General features: G+C 29.8%; 1 protein-coding gene and 1 long non-coding RNA gene across 8 annotated transcripts in view; one reads left to right on the top strand and one right to left on the bottom strand.

Annotated features, from left to right (window-relative positions):
• Positions 1 to 24,768, bottom strand: part of LOC118198493 (uncharacterized) — a 140,266-nt gene that overhangs the window by 6,581 nt on the left and 108,917 nt on the right. For all 7 annotated transcript variants that reach the window (XM_085810754.1, XM_085810756.1, XM_085810755.1 and 4 more), the window contains 3 exons: positions 20,040 to 20,177; positions 18,491 to 18,590; positions 16,837 to 16,958 (listed from right to left, as the gene is read on the bottom strand). In XM_085810754.1, the coding sequence (XP_085666880.1) occupies positions 16,837 to 16,958; positions 18,491 to 18,590; positions 20,040 to 20,177 (360 nt within the window). The remainder of the gene's footprint in view (positions 1 to 16,836; positions 16,959 to 18,490; positions 18,591 to 20,039; positions 20,178 to 24,768) is intronic.
• Positions 8,447 to 14,289, top strand: LOC146998467 (uncharacterized). Its single transcript, XR_015039445.1, has 3 exons — positions 8,447 to 8,577; positions 11,886 to 11,928; positions 14,054 to 14,289. It is a non-coding gene; the product is annotated as an uncharacterized LOC146998467 (long non-coding RNA).

The following is a 24,768-nucleotide window of genomic DNA, read 5'->3' as shown; positions in this document are numbered from 1 at the left end:
TTTGCCTCTATGGTATAGAGCAATAATAGGGAGGGGGAACACAGCAAAATATGAATGTCTAAAAAATTCCTTCCTAAGCAAGAAAGGGCACTATCTTCTCAATAAGTATCTCTTTTGAGAATAATGGACTGGTTGCATCATTTTCTATCCATTAAATAATTAGAGCTATAGTGTGGGGAATAGCAGTGTAGCAGTGTTCATAGATGCATACAGAGTATGCATACAGAGTGTTCATAGATGCATACTCTGTATGCATCTATGAACACTGCTACATAAAGCATGCTATATTGCCGAAGAAAGAAACTGCCTTTCAAAGCCAGTGGAACATGCACAAAAAATCTTTTGGCAAACTGTTCTTGTATACTAATTCAGAAGTCAAACAACAAAAATCAGCGTTATATTTACAAAATTTTCACAGGACTAGTTTCGATGGTTTTACTGAACCACCATCCTCAGCTGCAAAACTGCAAATGAATAAGATAGGAAATAATGATTAGATAAAATAAGAAAGCCTGGACAAAAATAAGCAAGTGGCACCATCTGTTGGTGAAACCAGAACTAAAACATAATTTCTTTAAAGGCCGAAGGCAAATTTGGATTGAAATTAGGATCGTTAACTAGGACAGAAAGATTTTTATGAATGTAAAATGCCTCTAGAATATCCATTTCTCCAATGGAAGATGTTTTTTGAATAATTTTGGCAGCAGAAAAATTGAAAGTGTGATTTTAGGACCAACAATGTTGAGCAACAGAAGACTTCTGTGTTTCCTTTTTTCTAACATATGCCTCATGTTCCTTGATGCAAAATTTTAAGGCTCTCTTAGTTTGGCCAATGTAAATTAAATCACACTGGCAAGGAATCCTATAAATACCCCAGGAATTCATATCAGGAATGGGGTCCTTGAGTATGGAACTCGGAATTTTATTGATGGGAGAATAAACAACCTGAAAGTTAAATTTCTGCAAAATACGTGCAACTTTATAGCTAATTGATGGAAAGAAGGGAATGACAACAGAAATTTTATAATCTCCTAAAACAAGAGTGTGCCTTTTAGAGTGTTGAGATGAGAATTTTTAAACTGCTTGATTAATAATGTTGGGTGAAAAGCCCCTGTCAATAGCTATTGCTTTTAAATAATTTAGTTCTTCATCAAGGGTTGGTTTGGAGGAGCAAACTTGAAGAGCACGGAAAACATAGGAATAAAATGAAGCTAACTTTTGTTTAGTTGGATGACATGATTTAAAGTGTGGTGGAAGGCAAACCGATGAAGGTTTACGATAAACCATAGTACTGAAGTTGGATGTGTTACGTGTGACCAGAATGTCGAGGAACGGAAGAGAATCACAAGTCTCAAGTTCAAAAATGAATTGAATAGCAGGACCAATAGAATTCATTGTTGAAAGAACTTTATTTAAATCATCTTTATTACCTTTAAACAGGGTAAAAGTATCGTATATGTAGCGGAATCATGCCGAGAAGTTTAAAGTTTCAAACAATTTTGATTCATAATAATGCATGTAGATATCAGCCAGGATGGGACTGAGGGGGTTTCCCATGGCTAATCCCTCAGTTTGTTTGTAATATTTATTTTGGAAAACAAAATGTGTTAGTTTAAAACAGAGTTGAGTGAGAGAAATTAGCTCATCAATTTCGATGCAAGAGAAATGAAATTCGCGAAGTCTGGTTTCTAGACATCTTAATGCACCCTCCACTGGGACATTGGCGAATAATGATTTTACATCAAAAGAAACCATGAGTAAATTACTAGAAGAAATGTTTTTAACCTTTTTTACAAACTCTATTGAATTTTTTATCGTGTAAATGTTATTTTCTAATAGAGTGGAAAATCTAGAAACTAAATATTTAGCTAATGGATACGAGGCAGTACCTAAATTTGAAACAATAGGGCGGAAAGGAATACCACTTTTATGAATTTTGGGTAGAGCATATAATCTGGCACAATTCGCAACAGATGGGATAAGCGAATGTTTTAAGTTGCTTGAAATGATTTGCGAAGATTTGATCGCAGTTTTTATTTTTGACAAGTCCAAAGGTGAAGGATCTTTAGGGATCGGATTATATGGTTCTTCGTTTAAGAGTTTAGTGACACCATCGATGTAAGTGTTCTTATCCATGATGACTATCTGGCCACCTTTGTCGGCCTTTGAAATGATAATATCCGGGTTAGAATGAATTTCGCGCATTGTAGCTCTTTCTCTCTGTTCTTGTATATTAAACATTCTTTTCATAGTTAAAGCAAAAATCCATCTTCCTATAAAAATAAATTAGTAACAAACTATGATGTGATCAGATTTCTTTTTTTTTTTTTCTTTCTTCCCGTATTTGGCATATCAGTTTGGACTATGTAATGCACTGGCAACATTTGAATGCCTCAAGGAGATTGTGTTGAGAGGTCTTTCCTCAAAGCCTGCCAGATATACCTGGATGACAATCATCATCAAGGGCAGGAGTTTTGAAAAATATTTAGAAAATCTCAGAAAGATGCTTCAGAAATTGAAGGAAGCCAATATGAAATTAAGTTCGGCCAAATGTTGACTGTTCAGACAGTAAGTGATTTACCCTGAACATGTCATCTCTGCCGAAGGTGTATGTACAGATCCAACAGAAAGGGTGGAGATGTCCTGAAAATGGCCATCAGCTGAGAAGTTTCCTGGGGTTTTGCACCTACTATAGAATATTTGTGAAGGACTTTTCTTCCATCGCAAGACCCCATCACAAGCTGACAGAGAGCAAGCGAAAGTTCTCGTGGACAAAAGAATGTGAGGATGCATTTGTCAAACTGAAGGAAACTAACAATTCTGATGTCTCAGCTTGACAAACCATTTATTCTCGACATGCATGCTAGAAATGAGAGTGTCTGTGTTGTTTTGTTACAAGAAATAAATGGTCAAGAATGAGCCAGACCATACTGGATCAAGTGTCTATCTGAACTTGAGAGGGATTACTGCTCTTGTTGTTGGAAAGTGTTGCTTAGAAAAGTTAACTCTTGCGTCAGTAGTGATCAAAATCTGTTTCACTCAAACACCTGATATGCCCGCATATATGTATATTTTTTTAATGGATTTCCTTCCATTGCAAGTAGCATGCTAAAGCAATAACCTAAGTAAAGTGAAAACTTCTGTCTTGGGATTTTTCATAGGCTTTCACCACTGTTTGCCATTTTCCCTTAAGACAGGATTGCAACTTTGGACATGAATAGCTAAACATTGATGCTAAACAAAGAAGGAAGGTGCATTCACTTAACAAAACTACTTTTAGTCGTTTCAAATGAATGATTGGCATGTCATTTAACGACACCCATGCATGACACGAAGCATACGTGCTAAGGTGATGGGGGAAAGCACCAGATAGAAAATAATTCAGCCGACTTGTCGATGTCCAAATGGTTGGGTGTTTTGGGCGAATTCGATATGAAAGAGTTAAAGCTGTAGAACATTTCAATCATTTTCTCTATGGCAGAAAATTTCTGCTCCACACAGATTATGCATCAGTGACCTGGCTTTTAAATTTTAAGAATCCTGAAGGCAAATAACCAGATGCTTACACAGACTCTAAGAATCTGACATAATTAACTGTCATAGGAAAGGATCGTCGCATTGAAATGCAGATGTTCTCTCCAGAAAGCTGCCAGTATTGTTCCTGGATCGAACTGCTTAGTCTGGTCGCACAACAATTTACAACTACTGGATAATGGAAAGGCATTCCAATGGCAGCTGATTTTTCCAAAATTGCGGATCCAGGACGTCCTCAGCAGTCCAACAGGAGGCCACTTCGGAAAAATGAAGACATTGAAAAGAGTTCGTTAGTGCTTCCACTGTAGTAATGCAAGGGCTGGCATGCAAAAGTGGTGCCAATCATGCGATACCTGTTTAGGTCGGAAAGATCTCAAGAAATGCAGCCAAGCGAAGCTGCAATGTTACAATGTAGAAGTACCTATCAAACATATTGCCTGTGGCATCCTGGGACCTTTGCCACAAACTGCTGATGGCAACAATCTCTGTTATTACTGATTACTTCACAAAGTGGCCCAAAGCATATCCTATTCCTGATCAAGAGGCTATTATGGTACCAGAGGTAATAATATAGCAGTGGATTTCCTGGTTCAGAGTTCCTTTTCGGTTACATTCTAATAAAGGAAGAAATTTTACCTCGGCTGTAATTAAAGAACTCTGCAAGGTAACGAGCATCGACAAAACCCAAATAATACCTTTACATCCCCAGTCAGACGACAAAGTAGAGAGGTTTAATCGAATCATTCTTAATCCCTTCATGAAGGGTTTATCATATATGCATGTGAAGCCTCAACTGTGTGTCAGCTGGGTTTTGTTTACTTTATACCACCTGCTCATACATCAAAATGAATCACCAGAATCAGGCTCTCATCTGCCTACCAGTGATTTTGAGAAGCAGAAAGCACTAGAAATCTCTCTGTGGCCAGGTGAAAACTATATAAGGCTGAAGAGAGCATCTGCCCTCAGTTGTTATTGTTGTTAGCTCAGAGCGACTTCGGAGCATTGAAAGCTTTGCCTTTTAGATGTGCTTTTGCTTGCATTATGTTTAACATTCTCAGTAATTTGAAATGTAACTACTAATTGTACTCTGTGATTCTGTGAAGAGTTCTATGACTATTTTTTTGTAGAAAGTTGCAGAACTGTAAAGTGTTTTCTTTGATAAAATAAATTTGTCAAGCTATCATTGGGCATGAGTGCATTCAATCTGTTATGAACCTGTACGCATGCAACACTGCTAATACTTTTCCAAAAGCTAAAAAAATTATGCACATTAACATTAGTATAAATAGTTACAGCTTCTATTTACATAAATGCTTTAATCATTTTAATGCACAGATTTTTTTTTTTACACTGACACTACTGAGAGCCATCTGTAGCTCACTCTATCAACCGAAATACCACCAAATTTGCTAAGAAGACTTATGACAATATGGCAAAAAAGATTCAGTAAAAAAAAAATTAGTTCTGAAAATTGTTGATAGGGGAGAATGAGGCACTGTTCTAGTTCAGAGCTGAAAAATAGACTAATCAAGAACAAAAAAGAAATTTTAGTGCAGCACTGCTTCAATGTAGCAAATGAACTACCCCAGAGAATTGAACAGATGATATTTCAGTACACTATAGCACTTTAATGAATAAAAGTGTTTCTTCAGCAAGAGCATAAACCTCTTACAATGTGACTCTTTTCTTGTGGATCACACATCTCATCCTGTACACAACATTATTAATAACCAAATGTAACGTGTCACCAGGAATACTCAGGACAGCCACCTAACCTCTTGATGTAATGATAATGTCTCTATCTCCTGTCAGCTTGTCAGCTGTAAACTTAAGGCTCAATAGCTGCTGTAACAATGGACTAGTTTGCAGTGTACTCCGTCCCCATAAAAGTTACCTAATACAGCAACTGATTCTACTGAAGTTGTGGAATGACAAAACTTAGTCAGCATATCATGATACCTTTGTGTGGTAACACAGGAGTGTGGTCCTGTTAAAGTAATGTTCTCAAAAAAGAATGGTCTGCTGATGAAATCTGCTGTGAAGCCACATCAAACAATGACTTTTGGTGAGTGCAGAGGGATTTCCTAAACAGTATAGAATTATTCAGATGTTTAGATTTGAGAATTGTAAGTTTAACATTTCCATTTAGGTGAAAATAGCCCTCATCTCCCCACAGAGTTTTCCATAGCCAAGCATCGTTGACTTCTATCTGGGAAGAAATGTCAGAGCAAATGCCACCCATTTATCATAATCTTTGTATTTTAATTCCTGCATGCAGCTTATCTTGTGTGGGTAGAAGTGAAGAACTTTCCACAAGATTTGCCATACTGTTGAAAAATTGTTTCCCTATTTCTCAGGTACTACTAGTAACAGTAAAATGGTTCCATAAGTGCTGCCAGTGACTGCAATTATGACATTAATAAGTGTCTGTTCCAATACCAGTTTCCACTCTCTATCATCAATCAACTACTAAGGATCCTGTTTCTTCAGAATTCCGAATCATGTCTTTCAATGCATTCATTGATAGAGGGCCTTGTTATGACTTCTAAACTCATGAAGAGTGGTGGTTGTGTTCAATTGATGAAGACAAAACAACTTCACAAGTAGCATATGCTGAGATTAAGGGGGACAAATGTTGAATGTAACATTCAGAATGTGTTTCACATTATCTTTACAGATTGAATTACTGGTGCTGCTGTTGTTTATGTAAACAAGCATTTGCATTTTCAAATTTTATCTGTAATTTATGTAAATTTTTAGTTGTGTAGACTAGAAGAATGCCACATTTCCACACATCAGCAACTTCAGAATTAAATGTTTTTTTTTTTTTTTTCCTCACATGATCCCTTTTCCCATGTCATCAGTTCTGCTACCATATTTGGTGGAATTCCACCTGATATATCCAGCTACAGATGGCTCTGAATAGTGTCATTACTGTAATTCATATTATTATATTTTATGCTATAGTTCTGTTCTTTAACTTTTAAAGGACATTGCATTTATTTATAAGTATAGTTGCCCCCCCCCAAAAAAAAAAGTTGTTCCTAATTAGAAAAAAATATACATTTTACAGAAAACACAGTATATAACTTAAAAATTGATAAGTGATTGAAATATAAATGAGATTAAAATCAATAGACAATTATAATTTTTCATGCTGCTTTCCTAGAATAGTACAGCGGTTAGCAAAAGCTACAAAAGCTAACTGTTTATTTGAGCTCCGGAATGTAAATTTGACTAATTAATGATTTAAATGACTAATGGTTTTAGTCATTCCTGACGAATGCTTTCAAGGCAGATATTCAGCCATTAGAAGCAAAAAATTAGAATTATGTAAACTGACAGAATTAGAATTTATTATTCTAATAAACTAAATTTGGGAAAAGGAAATTTTTTCAACTTAAATAATATTTCTGCTATAGCAAAACTGGGCTGATGCATTATTTATTTACTGAAACTCTTACTACTGTGAACTAACCCAGGCAGCACGTCTCCAAAAATATACGTATAATTTTGGTGAAATAAGGGTATGGTATTTTTTGCACGTTACTTTTACGAAATTTATACGAATGAAAAAGGCTGAAGTTACTGTTGACTCTTGATCATTATTTTCCATACGTTATTTTTACGAAAATCATACAAATCCGAATGTACTGATAAAACTACCGCCATGATGGTATATTTTATTCGTCACTTTTACGCATATTATACGAATCCGAATGTTCTGAAAGAAACTACTGCCTTTATGGTATATTTCATTCGCCACTTTTACGGATATTATACGAAGTCTAAAAAGATTGAAAATGAAGTTTATTAATTCAAAATATTTAGTGTATTTCTGGTATTTCACTTTGTTTTCCTTGTCCACGAACATGAAAAAAGGGGCATTCGTATATGAGGCTAAAATTTTTCTATAAATTTTAACATGTGAGCTGAATCTTTACGTGCATTTTTACAAAAAATTATATTTTCTTAATTCAAACATCTTCAAAATAACTTATTTATTTTCTTATATCAAATTTGTTATTTTTATTCATATCAACACTTACATTAATTTACACAATTTAATTTCTTTTATGAAAATCCTATTACCTATTTAACTGGAATAAGCTGTATATTAAATTTGTGTACTTACTGAGTTTGGTATAATACTCGCCTTATTTTATTTAGCAAATGTGGGCAATTAAATTGGAATAAGACTAGCAAATCTTTCATGTCGAGGAATAGAATAATAAATACAGCAGAAGATGCTCGAAAACGTTTAACTTCTTAAACAATAGTTTAATGTAGACCAAAGGATCATTAATTATAATCAAAGATATACTAATATTTTTATTTAATAATAATAACTCTACGAAATTGCAAGCTGAATCCTGATATTTTACATATATTTCAGTTCCTTTAATCTTTGTTATAAAAATCATATGAGGCTAATTTTTTTTTATTTTGTTTAATGTACGGAAAAAATGATATAGCGATTTTAGTAATTTTTATATGAGGAAAAAATTAATAAACAATGTAAATAAATAATTATATTATATTTTATATTTTTCCTGAAACAATTAAAGACATTCTTAATATGGAGATCTACAGAATAAGTACAAGGGTCCAGTTAAATGAACTCAAAATTTGCATAGTTAATTTTACGCTAACTTTTAAAAATTAACCGGATTTACGATTATACACTGAGCATGCGCATACACAGACATTTCTATTTTTCGTAGAAAAATTTAATTATTACCTTAATACAGAGATGCTGTGAATATAAATTTATATAATGCAAAAGTAAGTTTATTTCATATGCTAATTTAGAGGCTTTCTTAATATGTTTAATTATAAAGAAAAAAAAAAAAGCGTTGCAATTCTTGTTCACTGACCAATGGCAAAGCAGACAATTTCTACTTCCGGTTGTGGCGGGATATTTGTGAAGTCAGCACTCAGCAATGGCGGTCGAAAAGAATGGTAAAGTCGCAAAGAATACTGTTTGTTCGTGGATTGGCGTTTGTGACTGAATCCATCGAAGTTACTAATTATTTGAAGAAAGTAAGTGAATATTTTATATTTTCAGTGTTTAATACTCGTACTTTCTTCACCTATATAAAATTTTATAAATAACGTCTGTGTAGGAAATGTGATTTTCCATGTGTTGTTCTTTTGTGTACGTGCCTAATGATTCATTTTCAGGATTTGGTACTGTTAAAGTTTGCACTAGTCTGTTTCTTACTGTTTGTGTCACTCCTTTTTGTATGTGTCTCACCTTTTTATAGTTATATTATTTTTACTCAAACGTTTTAATATTTATCTTAAAGCATACTGTAATTAAGCAGGAAATAGCTTTTAATGGAAAAAGAAAGGCAATATTAACATGACTAATTGTTCAGAAATCTGTTATGGAAATGTTATCTACCTTATGCCAAAAAATAAAGCATGTAACTTTCATTTATTTATGAAATTCAAAATTTTTTATTTGCTTAGTGTTTTCCCTAAAAATAATTTAATTTCTTATTTTTTAATTTAGTTTTATAAATTTGCTTTAATATATAATCTTTAACTCAAAGATATTGTGCTATTAAAAAAGGAAATTTTATGCCATAGAAACACAGGTACTTTGTTCCAAATCTGTGTTCATTTTTTTTTTTTTTTTTTTTTTATATATATACTGAATTTTTATGCACTTGTAATTACTGAAATATATCCTTTCATGAATAATAAACAAGTCCTAAGTCCTTTCATGAATGCATTTCTTTTTTGTTTGTTTGATTTTGTTGTTTTAAAAGATCTGCCATAGTTAAAGAAAGAAAATAAAGTAAGAATGCTTTACTTTCAGTTTTGAATAAATTTATTACTATTTACTGCAGCTTCAAGTTTCTCTAAACATAATTTTCGAAGTCAAAACTTGATAGTTATGTTGATTATTAGACTTGCATGAAAAAATTAGTATTTGATCTAAAATACCTTAAATTATTTGAATTATATTTTACTAAATCATGTATTTTGATATAACTAGATAGTTAAAAAAAATTAAAATTGTAAATGTGCAGAAATGCTTATATAAAACCAAGAAATTGTTTATATTTTTGTTGCTTTTTCCCTTGTAAATTAATTATATATATATTACAGTCTGGGGAGTCAGCATCCTACTGAATTGTAATAAACGAGACGTTCAATCTACTAGACCATCAAAGATGCAGATTTGGATTTTCTATTTCATAGTTATTGAAATCATAATGGTATGTTTGTTTAAATTAGTACTGTTTATGAATGTGATAAAAATAAATTCTGATAAGCTAAGAAATGATTTATTTTCTATTAATTATGAACTGTAAATAATGTAACAATTTTCTTCATAGTATTTACTAAAAAAAATTTTTTTAAAAGGGAGGTAGTCTTATTTATACAATTCTTGCAGAGATACCAAGAAATAAAACATTTCAGGAATTTTCACTCAGTATATCTTGATGTGTAAAATCGTGTTGTTCAATGCCATATTACTTTTTCACAGGAAAGTAATTTTATTGATCTAACATCTGCATAAATCAAACTTTTTTAAGAATGATTACAGTTTCTAAGCTAACTTAAAATTTTCAGATTTAGAAAATGTATGTTTAATTTAGCATTAGTTTTCCATGGAATAGAAAAGGTTTTCAAAATGTTCAGTTGTTAGAGGGAAATAATATAAATGAGATTGTCCTGATACAGTTTCAGCTGGAAATGAAACTGAATTTTTGGATAGTGAAGATTTCATTTAAGAATTTTAATAAAACTGATTAATGTAAATCCTCTGCATTTAAAAATTCTAATAAAACTGATTAATGTAAATCCTCTGCATTTAAGAATTCTAATAAAACTGATTAATGTAAATCCTATGATTCATGTAGGTATTCTTCTGTTATCAGGACCAGATTCAGAAATGTGTGTTTATATGCATGCATTTTTAAATGCAGGTGCTCGTGTGTGCATGTGTATATTCTTTATGTATGTATGTGTATACTTTACACATATATGCGCATACATGCATATACACATGCTTACATATCTACAGTGGAACCCCGAGATATGAGTTTAATTCGTTCCAGCATTCAACTGGTATAGCGAATTTCTCGTATCTAGAAACAAGCTTCCCCATTGAAAATAATGGAAATTCAGTTAACCCATTCCACACCCCAAAAAATATCAACATTTTAAAATCAAGTCAATTTTTCCTAATAAATAACACTGGTAAATAATATAACAATAGTTTAACTTTGTTACCAACATTTTAACTCCTTCTCATTAATCCACACCAACAACAGCTTCTCAACATCTAGGAGTACTTTTATGGTGCTTGGAAGAAACGATAATTCCTTTGCCTACATCAGGTTTCTTAATTTCTTCCTGCTTCTTCAGAATAGTATAGATTTTCGATGTTGAAAGGCCGCAAGTCTTCGTCAATTCCGTCACCATGCTTATGTTTATCTATGATTTCTTTCTTGATATCGACGGCCATGGCCTCCTTATTTTTCTTTGCAGCACTATCTGAGGCAACAATCTTCTTGCGAGGCATCTTGAAATAATTATTTTCACGTTAAATGTCAAAACAATTAACTTAAAGTGCACAAACACGTATATAAAAGAACACTGAGTGATCTGTCGAGGGGATTCCCCGAGTTGAGCCGGATAGGGAAATGGTGCCACCCGTACCAACAGCCTGGCTCATTGCTCGTTACTTGAATTAATGCTCGTATTTTGCTCATACTTTCCTCGTATCTCGAGGTTTCATTGTACATTTCTGAATCCCGTCCTAATAACAGAGGAGTACCTTTGCCAGTATTGCAACAGAGCTAGAAATGAATTATTGTGTTAAATATGTGGAAAATGCATGCTTAAAGTACTGTTATTTTCTAAAAATATTCTGTATGTCTATTTTTTACAAGAAGAAAAAATAGCTAAAAGCTGTTAATTTACTCGTATTTATTAGTCCAAAGGGGCTTTGTCCCTAAAGAACTATTGTTTTTGTTTTGCATTGGTTCACTATAAATATCTGTTTCACTTTTCAAACTGTTCCTACCAAATGTTAGAGTCCCTAGTGTGGGATTAATACTCTCTATCTTAGTGCCTTCTATAACCTATGTTAGGGTTAACCTGTATAACCTATAAGGATTGCCAGTTTAGGTGAGATATCTAGGTAGTCATCATAATACGTACCTTATTTTTTATTATTTTTAAATTAAATTGAAAGTAATAAACTAGTTTTCAAGAATGGAGTTAAACTAGATTTGCATTCAACTCTGGTTTATTGTGTTAATGATGTTTTGCTGTAACAAATATGAATTTTTTGTTTAAGTATAATAATTTAAATTTTTTTTTTCTAGAGAATGAAGTACTGCCACTAAGGTAAAGGTGCTAACTTGCAAGGTAATTTTCTATTCTACATTAACTCAATCTTTATGTCCTGTTACAGATATATTGGCAGAAATAATGAAAACCTGACATTCAAAAAGAAAAATAATAACGTTGAATGTAGTATATTAGATGGTTAACTGCGGTTTGGCAGCTCATTAATAATCTTACACATATTGAGTACGAATAACTTTGACAATTACCGGTATTTTCAATAGTATAAAATTAGGCAAGAAAGCAGCTTTAGCTTAGCACCGATTTTAAATACAACTCTCTTACCAATATTGGTTTGACGAAGGTAAAATATAATTGAATTTAATAAGTTGGAAATACTATCTGTCTTTCCATAAGTTAAAAAATAATTTCAAATAAAATTTCTTTTTTCAGTTTTTCATGTTATTTGTTTAATGTTATTGTAATCTGATTTATCATATTTAGTCACATATTCCATCCCCCTTTGCACTATAGTATATAATTCAAAGGACTTATCAGTTTCAGCAATATTTTTTTTACCAGTATACATTTTTACCATAACTCTGTTTCTAAATCATATCCTGAAAAATTAAGGAGTAAAGTATACAAAGAAGGAAAATATGCAAGTAAATAATGGCATTTAGTGTGGTTTATGTGTCTAATATTTGTACTAGATTGTAAAAGTTATAAAATTCTGTTAGCTTTTTTAAATTATTCTTTTTTAAATTGAGATGCTTTTTTGCACCCAAATGGTTAAAGCCCTAGTGTGACTTTGGTACTTTGATCTAACTTCTATTCCTAATAAATAATCCATCTGCATACAGTTTACTCAATTTCTGCCATGTGTAAGATAAACAATATTAGCTTTTTTTAAATATATCTTTTACAACTATTCCATCAGGTAGATTTCTTTCATATTTTGCCTTAATTGAGTCATCCTGCTAATTAAGAATTTATTAAAGTTAATATGTTAAGTTTTTGTGTGTATAATTCATTGTAAGTATGTGCAAGCAAATGCATACATTAACAGTTACGTAGAATTATGTTTTGGGTATCAAATTCAGAAATTTTGGGGCTGTTTTTAGAAGATTTATTAATGATTTATACTATATTAATATTGGTAAAAAAATTCTGTGGCTTTTATATGAGAGTATATATTTTAAAATAGCTGCATGATATGGTAGAGGTAAAAAGCTTCATGTGGATCATAAATTAATATTATGTGGGAATTTTTCATTTATTTAATAAAGAAAATATTCAAGCCACAATTAAAATTTTTTCACTGGATTATTTGCATACAAAGTTTGCAGCAAATATTTCCTGCAACAGAAGTGACAATTTTTATTTTGCCAAGACAGGAAATTTAGTTAGTGTAAGCAGTAACTCTATTTTGAGATGTTAAACAGGAAGGCAAATTTTTGAGTTTAAATTGATTTTTGAAGGAAGACTTCATTTAGTCTTGCTATCATTCTACGTGGCTCTTAACTTTTTTATGGTATTTATAATTTTATTGTTATTCAGCTTTCTGTTTGCTTAGAATGCACATGAATGTAGACTTGAAATATTTTATATTGCAAACTGAGATGCCATTGTTATCATAATTAAAGATTTTTGCTCTGATTTTGGAGGAATTTATTGATAATACTTTTGATTGTGTATTGGTTTCTGGTTTATTGAAATGTGTAAAATAGCCTGGTAATGCATATACGTATGTTAATGACATGTATATGTTTATGAAGTATTCTGTTATATGTATATAGTGTTGTGATTAGTTTTCTGCTTACTCTTTATTTAAGAAAAAGTTATCTGTAAGAAAGCGAATATTCTTTACTATATGTAGGAGTAAAATTGAAAAGGCTAATGCAATGTAATTAATGCAAAATTAAGTTTTTTCTCATGTACTTAAATACTAAAGACTTTCTCAACCTTGCAGTTCTAAACAAATCTTAAGTATTTTTTACTTGAAATTATAGGCATTGTGTAAGGTATATAATTGAAGCTTACTGTGTGATTGTATGAAATTAAATTTTTAATTACTGAAATGTAAATTTTTAAATATGAAATACTCAGTGCATTTTATATGCATCTTTTAATACTTCAACTTTATTTAAAAACTGAAAACATCTGAAGTGTGAAATTATTACAAATTTTTCTTTTTCTTGTTTAGGAGCTGTTCTCAAAACATTGGGTGACAAAGAATTCACTTTTACAAAAATCGAGCAGGATATTAAAGACAGCGAACTATAGAACAAATATGGCGAAGCTACATGAAGTCTATGTGGAATTTTATTATTGAAAAAAATATGCTCTTCAGATTTAATGTTAGTTTTTATTGTTTAACAGTAATTGCAGTTTTCGAATACCTGTAAAATAAACCTAATTCTTAAATTAATTTCATGTGTATTTCTTTTGCAAGTATTACAGTTCATAATACTTCAAACAACTTGAAATTTTATACTTGTTAATTTATGTGGGATATGTTCATAATAATTTTATAATTTAAATAACTCATTGTCATCATATGAGCATAATCTAAAATGCACAGCATTTGACAACAAATTAATAAAAAATTAGCCAACTTCTAATTGCTTTCTTTTGTCCAGTTGCCTCTTTTTAAATCATTTAATACCATAAAGCTATTTGATGAAAAAAAAAAAAATTGGTATGTGCACATCAACATGTACATTTATAATGATGTTATAGAAAAAGTCACATGAGATAAATATTTAAAAACTTAAATATTCTTAAACAATTTAACTTTTTAAAATTTTATCTGGTATATAAGGTAAAATAAAGAACATATTTAGGTAATTTTGAATTTGCATAATTTTATGAACTTATTTATGAAATTAACAGTTACATTGTAAAAGGGAACTTTTTAAAAATACCTCAATAAAGCATTTCTTTTGTAGAGGTGAACTTGGTAAACTATTGGAAAAGGTAAGTTTTCTACAATTTCCTGGTCTATATTTAACAATTTTAAAATTTAGCACACTCATTCAAATAATCTAAACGTATGATGTTTTCTTTTGTGCTACATTCGTTTACTGAATTTGTTAATTAACTATATTGTACTTTAGATAGAAATTAATGTAGATATTCCCTGTGTTTTACGATTCAAAAACTTATATATTTGATAATAATTGGCCTAAATCTTCCCTATGTTTTCTTTGCATATACGAATGACTTTGGTAAAAATTTAGTCCGATGTCTTCTCCTCTTTACTGTGTATAAGTGCACATTTTTGGTAAAAAATTTGCATAAATCTCCAATTACCTATTTACTGCATTTTTCATAAAATGTGCTTATTTTAATCTCTTATTTTTTATATAAATCTATGCAAAAATGTTCTGCATATTATGATTAAAAGATAAAATTAATATCAAATTTTTACATATCCACCTTTTAGGTATGTACAGCAATATGGAATATATATAACTGGAAAATTTAAATGCAAAACAATTAATTTCTATTCAAAAATTACATAACACTAAAAGGCTGAAAATCACTTTTAATATTTCATTTCAAAGTGACTACAAAATATGCAATAAATTTTGTAAACCTGAGTTCTATGTTTTAAATCAATTAATGCTATCGTTCATTTACATGGCATAAGAAAATGTCCTTCAGAAAAGCAAATAATTTATTTAAAGTGTTATTTAGTAAACAACTGTTTGCTACAGTTTTTTAGTAAAATTAAATTTATGAAATGAATTTAGTAAACAAAAATGCAAATGAACGATGGCATTAATTGATTTAAAACACAGAATTGATGTTTACTAAATTTATTGCATATTTTGTAGTCACTTTGAAATGAAGCCTTTAAGTGTTATGTAATTTTTTAATAGAAATTTTTTTTTTTTTTTTTTTTGCATTTACTAGTGCATTTAAATTTTCCAGTTATATATATTCCATATTGCTGTACATAACTAAAAGGCAGATATGTAAGAATTTGATATAAAAATTATTTTACCTTTTAATCATAGCATACAGAAAGTTTTTGCATAGATTTATATAAAAAATATGAGATTAAAATAAGTACATTTTATGAAAAATGCAGTGAAAGGTAAAGATTTATGCAAATTTTTTACCAAAAAATGTGCATTTATACACAGTAAAGTGGAGAATACATTGGATTAAATTTTTACCAGTCATTCGCATATGCAAAGAAAACATAGGGAAGATTTAGGTCAATTACTATCAAATATATACGTTTTTGTACCGTAAATTACGGGAAATATGTATGTTAATTTCTATCAAATATATACGTTTTTGTACCGTAAAATACGGGGAATGTCTACCTTAATTTTTACCCAATATATACGTTTATATACAGTAAAAAATCGGGGAAATTTACGTAAATTTTTACTAAATATATACGCATACGTGAAGCAAAAAATTGAGATTTACGTATATGCGATAAATATACGTAAATTTTTACTAAAAATATACGTAAATCCCTGAAATTTACGTATATTATACATAAAAGTTGCGAATGAACAGTAGTCTCTCGCGTAAATATACCTAAATTTTACGTAAAAGTTACGTATAGTATAACGTAAAAATATACGTAAATATTTAGTAATTGCCACTGGACACTTTTTATGATATTTTTACGTTCAACTTGAACGTTTTTTATACGAAAGGCCATTTGTAAATTGCACGTATTTTTCTCGTGCAATTTACGAATGCATGCTGCCTGGGAAGCAGCCAAGATGGCTCTGAAAAATCAATAAGAACAAGGGCTATGTAAAAAAATGTGTAAAAAAGTGTTGTACAAGTATTCATTAAGATTAGATTATTTTTATAATTCTATCAAAATGTACGTTACAGCTTTCCAGCATAAAGAATGAAGCATGTGCTGGAAATTACCTGAGAAAATTAGTGTAGATTATGCTACATAATTAAAAAATTTAAAAAAATTCCATCTTTCTTTATTAAAAATCTTACCTTTTGAGCTGAAATATACCACAGCACTAGACCAGGATCAATACTAGACTGTGGAATATGATTTGAAATTTCCTTAACCTTGCGTGCTGGTGACATCGGTACTGTATTAACTGATTGCATACCTAGAAGATAAAAGAATTAAACTTGTAGAATTTTCTCTTTCAAGAACAAAAATATATTTCAGAATCTGTCTAGCTACATGTAGCATTTTCTTTTTTTTAAACTGATACCAACCTTAAGTTGAAATTTTGTTTCATTTTATGTTTTCCAAGTGTACCATGAAATTTAAAGATCAAATTATCAAAAGTAATTCCATAATCAATAAACAGTTTTAGCTAGTGTTTTTCTCAGCCAAAACTCTAAAGCAGCAATTTTCAACCTTTTGACTAACGCGTACCATCTAAACAAAAATTGAAAACCTTTAGTACCACCACCACTCTTGAACAAAGCCCAGATTGCATAAAATTACGTGTATCAGAGAAAAAACTCAATCAGGATGTTGGGGTTTTAACTTTTGAATTTCATAGTTAAAAATACTTTGTTTCTTTACGTACCATCTATTTTTCTCTTGCATACCACCAGTTGAGAACCCCTGCTCTAAAGTATCAACTCTTTAAAAAAAGGTGTCAATACTTTAGAAATATATTGTTAATAAGTATGTTCTTCAACATTCTAAATGACTGTATGATCGAAGTGGAAAATGCTACTTTACGAATACTGTCAGGAAGTAACAGAGGAAAAAAATGATAAGAATTGTTACCTCATGTATTTACTAGTTCAAAGGAAATATTAAATACAAGAGGGAGGAATCAAAACATACAAGTGAAATATTCATTTTTTATGTGCAATATATAATTTAATAATAGTATTTAAATATTACCATAAAAATAAAAAAGGAAATAGCTATGATAATTATATATTTTTTGTTTCATACTGCCATATTTTTAAAATGACAACATCAAAAAATATACTTCATAGGTATACTTATAGATACATTTTGTACCTAGTGAATGATCACCAAGTTCCCTAACAAATAAAAAAACTGTATTATTTTTTATCCTCTCATTATGTGGTTGACCTTGCTGAGGGGACTTTGCTATCCTCTCCATCCCAGCTTGGAATGACAGTGCAAAAAGAAGGTTGCATAATTGTCTTCTGGAAGTGGCATGGCATAACATTATGTAATCTACCTTCAGCAATATTCTGCTGATAATTCTTTTTATGTTATGGTTAAAATAAAATATTTTAAAGATCATTTTATCAAATGTTTATTTTGAAGGAAGGAAATTTACATTCCTGTTATAGTTCTAGCTAAAATATCATAATTTTTAGCAAGAGTTTCCTAATACAATAAGTCTTGGTATCATTAAATTTGTACATAAAGCAAATCATAGTAAAATGAAAATACTACAAATAAAGAAATTACATTTTTAGAAGATACATAAATAATGCACACATATCTCCGAGTTATATTCCAATATCTAATTACCAATAGATACTCTATTTAAAATAACATAATAAATTAGGCAAAATAGTATTTAAATAAAAATAGAAAAATATATATTACTGAGTAGTGTATAGAGATATCCTTTATAAAGTATTAGATACTTATAAGGATTATATATTCCAAGTTTCATGCATTATGAATACTCACCAGTTACTGGAAATTCAATAGAAAGTTTACATCGATTACACAATATAGAATTTTTCTTTCTCTCCAGTTCAAGCTTTTCTTCAGATAATTTCTCCTTTTCCTGTAAGAAAGTACATCTATTGTTATAAATGGTGAAATGCTTTGCCTTCTTTATGATAACTCTGTATCTTTATCAAATACTAAATGCCCTTGTATTAAATTTCAGACTTTAATATTAACATAAAGCATTAAATTAATATATTAGCATATTTTATGAAAACGATATGAAATAATACACATATTTAAACGAGTAAATATAACTTTTTTATAAATTAAAAAAATATTTTCTGTCTCATGTAATATTTTGCTTTCTTCCATTTTTCTTCACTTTTCTTACAATTCTATAAATGTAGAAATTATTTAAATAATAGATGCACATTCATTAAAAAAAAAAAAAAAAAAAAAAAATAATACAAATAAAAAAATAATAATAATAAAAAATATTATTGTTTTTCTTGATTTTTCATGCAAAACACATAAATGTTAATATATATGCAGATTTGATTTTTCATGCAAAATATATAAATGTTAATATACACGCAGATAAATCATGACATATGAAAATTCAAAACATATCACAAGGATTGCAACAAGTGCTTTCATAATTCAGTTTTAATCATAGTATTTATTAAAATACCAGGACTTGTCATGAAAGACAACATTTATGAAGATTAATTATTCTTATCATAATGGTCATTCTTCTAACGGTTGTCATTTTTTTTCAGATGCAATCATTCCTCATTATGAATGTTTTTGTATGCTTGTTTTTGATTTTTTAGTGATCAGGCTACTTGAAAAACTGCTCCAGTCATTGCAATAATAATAAAAAAATTTGTTTCTTGAGGCATTTCTATATTTCTTGCTCTCTAAAAAGATAAAATATATTTTTATACCGAATTCTGTGTTCATATATGAGATTCTGAGTTCTACATTCATATTCATGTATGATAATTTTATTTCCTGATTTTTTTTTATGCTCAAGTTTGAAACATGAAATAAAAATACCATATTCAAGTTTTCAAAAATTGCTAAAACATACATCAATCAACATTTCAGAGCTAATTTTAGTTTTGAAATTTTTTAAATAGATATGTTTCTGAAATCTTAAAACAAGAATTCTTAATTGCCATATTGGATGAATCAGATACGAGTTTTTGCAATTAAAAAAAAAATTATAATTGATGAAAAACTTAAGAAACTATGCAGCTTTTTATCAAAAATACTTTTTAATTTGTAGATAATCTAAATATAAGGTGCATAACTTAAAAGTATAAAAGACACTTTATGAAAAGCTGATTTATTGAAAAAATTTAAATAGAATTAGAGCAAAACTATTGATTCAGGGCAAGGCACTCTCTGTCAATATATTTTATACATGAAACATTATTCTGATAATAACTAGATGTGCAAATTATTTACAAATACATATAATGATATATTATCTAATCATTGTACTCCTTCATCACTCATGAACAGTTTTAAGTATAGTATATAGCAAAGTTATACAAACTGCAAGCAGTTCTCTTTGCTTCTCCATTAATATTTGCATTTGTTGAGAAATTTGCTGCATTCTAGAATGGTGTTCAGCTTTAATCTTGAGAGCAGCAGCATGTTCAAACCGAGCTTGTTCTCTTTCTTCTCTAGCTGACTAAAACATGATATAATATTTAAGAAAAAAAGAATTAATTTTTTTTTTTTTACAGAAAGTATTACATAAATGTATCTGACTCAATGCTTCAGTGACATATATCAAAATATATTAAAAACACAATATTGGATAAAATTTTTTAATTTCTTTTATAAATGTTTATATGCAGATAGATCATGGCATATGAAAATGTAAAACACATCACAAGGATAGCAACAAGTGCATGCTTAACTTAATTTTAATGAAGGAAATTTCATCATATGATAACTAAAAGGGAGAAAATGTTGTTTACCATTAAAAATAAAATAATAAATATTTATTACCAATTATCATAGGATCATGAATTATTTGTGTAACAAATCAAATTAAAAAGTTTCCCTCTTATTTATGTCTGAATGCTTTACACAGGCTTTTTCTTAGGTAGACAACCTTTGCATTATTTCCCTAACTAAATAACCCAGTCATATTTATATGCCTGAGTTACTAATGCATGATTTAAAACATATATCCATAAAGAATAGCTCCTTTAGTATTGATAGAAAAGTATAAAACAAATATATAATTACAAAATATAATAAAACAAAATCATTTGCTTTCCACAAAAAAGTCTGCTGACAAAATGAGGAACATTCTGTAGTATACTTTATTAATAAATAATGTAATTTTCTAGTGAACTCTGTAAAATAAAAAATTTTAAAATAATCATTTATTTAGAACTACATGAGATGGTGTGCCTGTTAACTAAGGATGACTGACTGCAAACCGTTGGCTGAGATCTGAATCTCAGATAAGCCATGAGTGTTTATGAATAAAATGGGAACAGTTTTGAAATTTGTTGATCCCAAAGTCCTCTAAAAATTGGTATTAAAGGAAGAGAGATACACAGCATGTAGATTCTTACCTCTAAAATTTGAGATGACATACCTTTGCCTTAAACTGTGCTTTGCCTTAAACAATGCAGCCTTCTTTCATTGAGAATCACACATAAATTTAAATATTCATGTTTTTTTTTTAACTTCAGTCTGTTTTTGATTTTATTAAAACTGAGTATAAAATCCAACAGTGCTTCTATTTATATAAACTCCAAGGCCAAGTATTTGTTAACCCTCCAAGCATTATTTGTTTAGCCCTGAAATTTCAAATTTCCTCAAAATGTTAAGAATAAATAGATTTTTTTTATTATTTTAAAAAAATGACTCATTTTGTACCTTGATTCTTTTCTTCCAATATACATCCAACCCAAACTCGGATAAGCTGGCATAAATTTTCATGTATAATGAATATGAAAGCCACCATTTTCTATGGAATTTTATGTCTATAACACTGACAGAGTTAATCAGCTATTTATTCAAGGTGGCAAGACCTACTCTACACTCCATTTCTGCACACAGAAAGTCATCTAGGATGTACCACATCCAGTAGACTGACACTGCATTTAGAAAGTTGGGATCAGTCACACAAATGTTCATGCCTTACCTCAGTAGTCTCAAGCAGGTGATTGGTTCACAGGCTGCATGCATTCCCCAAAATAATTTTATGTAGCCCGCAGGGGCATTTCAATGATGGAAATACAGGGTTCATACAATACAAATGTTCCACAAATACAGTTCGCACAACTTTCTGCACATGGATATTGAGTACTTTAAATACTTTAAAGGACCTATCAGCAAACGGGAATTGAATAAATCAAACTTCATTGTTTATGCTGAACTTCACTTTTGTAATGCCATGGTACGAATAACACAGTAGAATCCATCATTATTAAACATGATCTAATATTTAACATAATTATAAAACAAATTTGAGATAAAAACCAACTATGCAAAATTTATCAAACAACTAGCATTGAATTGCAATATTTTTTGAAGTTTTACTAACAGGTAGCTTTATGTTAATTTTTTCTTTTATGCCTTGTTTTACCATGTACTAACTCAGTCCTCAGGTTTATGAAGGTTTTATGCTCAGAAGCACAGGTTAAGTAAAATCATAATCAGCATGATTCATAATGCAGTAGATGCCACTTCATACGATTGAATTACCGAAGTCCTAGAATTTCGTATGTGAACACATGGAAAATACATTGCTTATTTAATCAACAATTTGGTTAATGTGAACAAATTATTATAGAATAATTTTTTAACGAAAATTAAAAAAATAATGCCAAAACAGATGATAAAAATTGCCAAGTGACAGAGAATGTCACCAAATGAGGTGTTAAGTCACCAAATATCTTGGTTTCAGTTTCAGTAAACCATTTAAAACAAGGCAAAAAAGCAACCTTAGTCTGAGGTATATTCTGGACAACTCTATCGATTTTGAGGGCAATCAAACATAAATCTTTCTTTTTCAGAAGAAGAAGAAGAAAAAAAATATATATATATATATATATATATATATACAGAAATTTTTCTTTTTTCTTGAAAGAAAAAATCTATGAGAAACTAATATTACTTTTTACATCTCAGTGATCTCAGTTTCTTTACTCTTATATGTTTGTTGCATTTTTTGCTTTAAAAATGATTGAATTATGTTGTTCTTATCTTCTAGTTAAGGTTTTTATTCCTTTAGTAAATCTGCAAGCAATATTTGTACAATTATCAACAATTTAAATGCTGTTTAAGTGTAGTTAAGCCTAATTTTTAAATAACATAGCAGACATACTTGTTTACATTTGAAAGAGCAGAATAATAGATTTGTTGCCAATCTAGAGAGACTAAGTTTCATAACATCAAAGATAATGCCCTCATTTATTATTGTGAATTAAATCATGCTTAATCCTTTCTGGAATTTTTTCAAGGAAATAAGTGTTTAATATTTACTGCGTAATTTTTAGTATAGATATTTTTAGTTTTTATGTATTTTTGCCTTGTCGCGAAGGGAGAACTGAATTAATTGAATGAGAAATACTAAATTGTCTGTGAAAAACTTTCTTTTTTGTTTGCTTGATTTCTTTTATACATCGTTCTACATTTATTATAGTATTTGAATAGAACATGTGGCAAAGATTAGATAATTCTTCAAATGATATAAATTTTGTGCATTCTAAGTTATAATATGAATGAAATATAACGCTGTTAAGTGAACCTAATGCCAGAGTGTCGCTATGGTAAAAAAATGTAGTGAATTTTAAAGAGTGCATTTATTCTATTGTGGTTTATGCGCTATCGATGGAGTAGATTTAATTCCATCCAATAAGTTGAAATAAAATGCAAGAAAAAATGCATATAATTTAATATTCCGTACAAGGAAGTCATGTGGTGTACACATCAGATTTTTTTGCTTAGTTTTAAATTCTACATTGATATGTTCTTCTCATGTTTTACCTTGAATGTTGAGTCACCATTCCGTTGAGATGTGTTAATGTAAGGGTAAAGAGGATAAACCTATTTTTAGATCCATTATTTTAATTAGATTAAAAAATACATTAGTTAGCATATATAAAAGCTAACAAAAATAAACATCAGATGTAAGTCACTCGGCACAATCAAATAATAATCACAAATGAGAATCTATATTAGTAGCAAGAATACTGCAGGGAAAGCAGCCAATATTGCATGACCAGAGTGAATTTAGTTCGGTTCTTCACTACCCAAAATGAACTATTGGTGGTCAGTCACAAATTCTCCTCTCTATTGGATGAGTATGAGAAAACTGCTAGCATCATCTTTTGGAACTGGTATTAAAGTTCTCCACATTCTTTTCTAATTAAGGATGCCCTCCAAGTAAGATTATGGATACAGCATCGGTCAAATAATTTCCAGATACATTGCAAACTATTGCATTAATGACATTAAGAATTGTTCATAAACAAACTTTTACATTTTCCTAATTAAAATATCGTGAAAGTATGTAAGTTTTTATTTAGGTTTGTATTAAATTAGTTAAATTCCACTGCTGTTTTGAGGGATATTTTTTCTCATCGCTTAATGTTATCAAAACAGCCATGGTTAGACATGATTGTGTTAAGTAGCATCTACTATAGAAGCATGGCTGATACCACTGCTGCTGCTTGCCTAGAGAGAGAGGGAGATACAGACTAACTAGAAGAGATGTAAATTCTAAACATAGGCACGGTTGGTAAGGGCTAATAGTGCCTTTTCTGTCTGACCTAGTCTGTACTGTAGGTTCACACAGAATTGCTGGAGATGTAACAGAGTTAATATACTATAAAATTCCAATAAGCCACTGAAGGACTAAAGGTAACAAAATGTTTTGTATTATTTGAAGACTCACTAACTGTAAGTAATAAAGTTTTATGTTAAATTTTACATTTTTGTAACTTCACCACATCTATCTGCATCCATAGTAAGGATAAGGAAAAAGGACAACTCATCTTAACTTGCAGAGAGAACTTCTAAGGGTAAGCAGTTAGTTAAGAATAATTAAATTATGTAGTGAGATATTTTCCATTTATTATAGTCATTACTAAAAAAATGTTTTTATTTTTAAAAGATATTTGTTAAAACAGCATTTATTAAAATTACAATCTAAGACTATTTTATAATTTAAAGTAACAGATAATTATGCATATAATTTATGACATTGATTTTAAAATGATAATAGGGTAGAATTAAAAGCTACAAAACATATT

The sequence above is a fragment of the Stegodyphus dumicola genome, chromosome 2 (genome assembly GCF_044657685.1).
Source record: "Stegodyphus dumicola isolate Sdum_Otavi_A_Nest chromosome 2, ASM4465768v1".
NCBI classification, from domain to species: Eukaryota; Metazoa; Arthropoda; class Arachnida; order Araneae; family Eresidae; genus Stegodyphus; species Stegodyphus dumicola.
The sequence above is the reverse complement of the archived record's forward strand: the minus strand, read 5'-3'. Positions and strand labels throughout refer to the sequence as shown.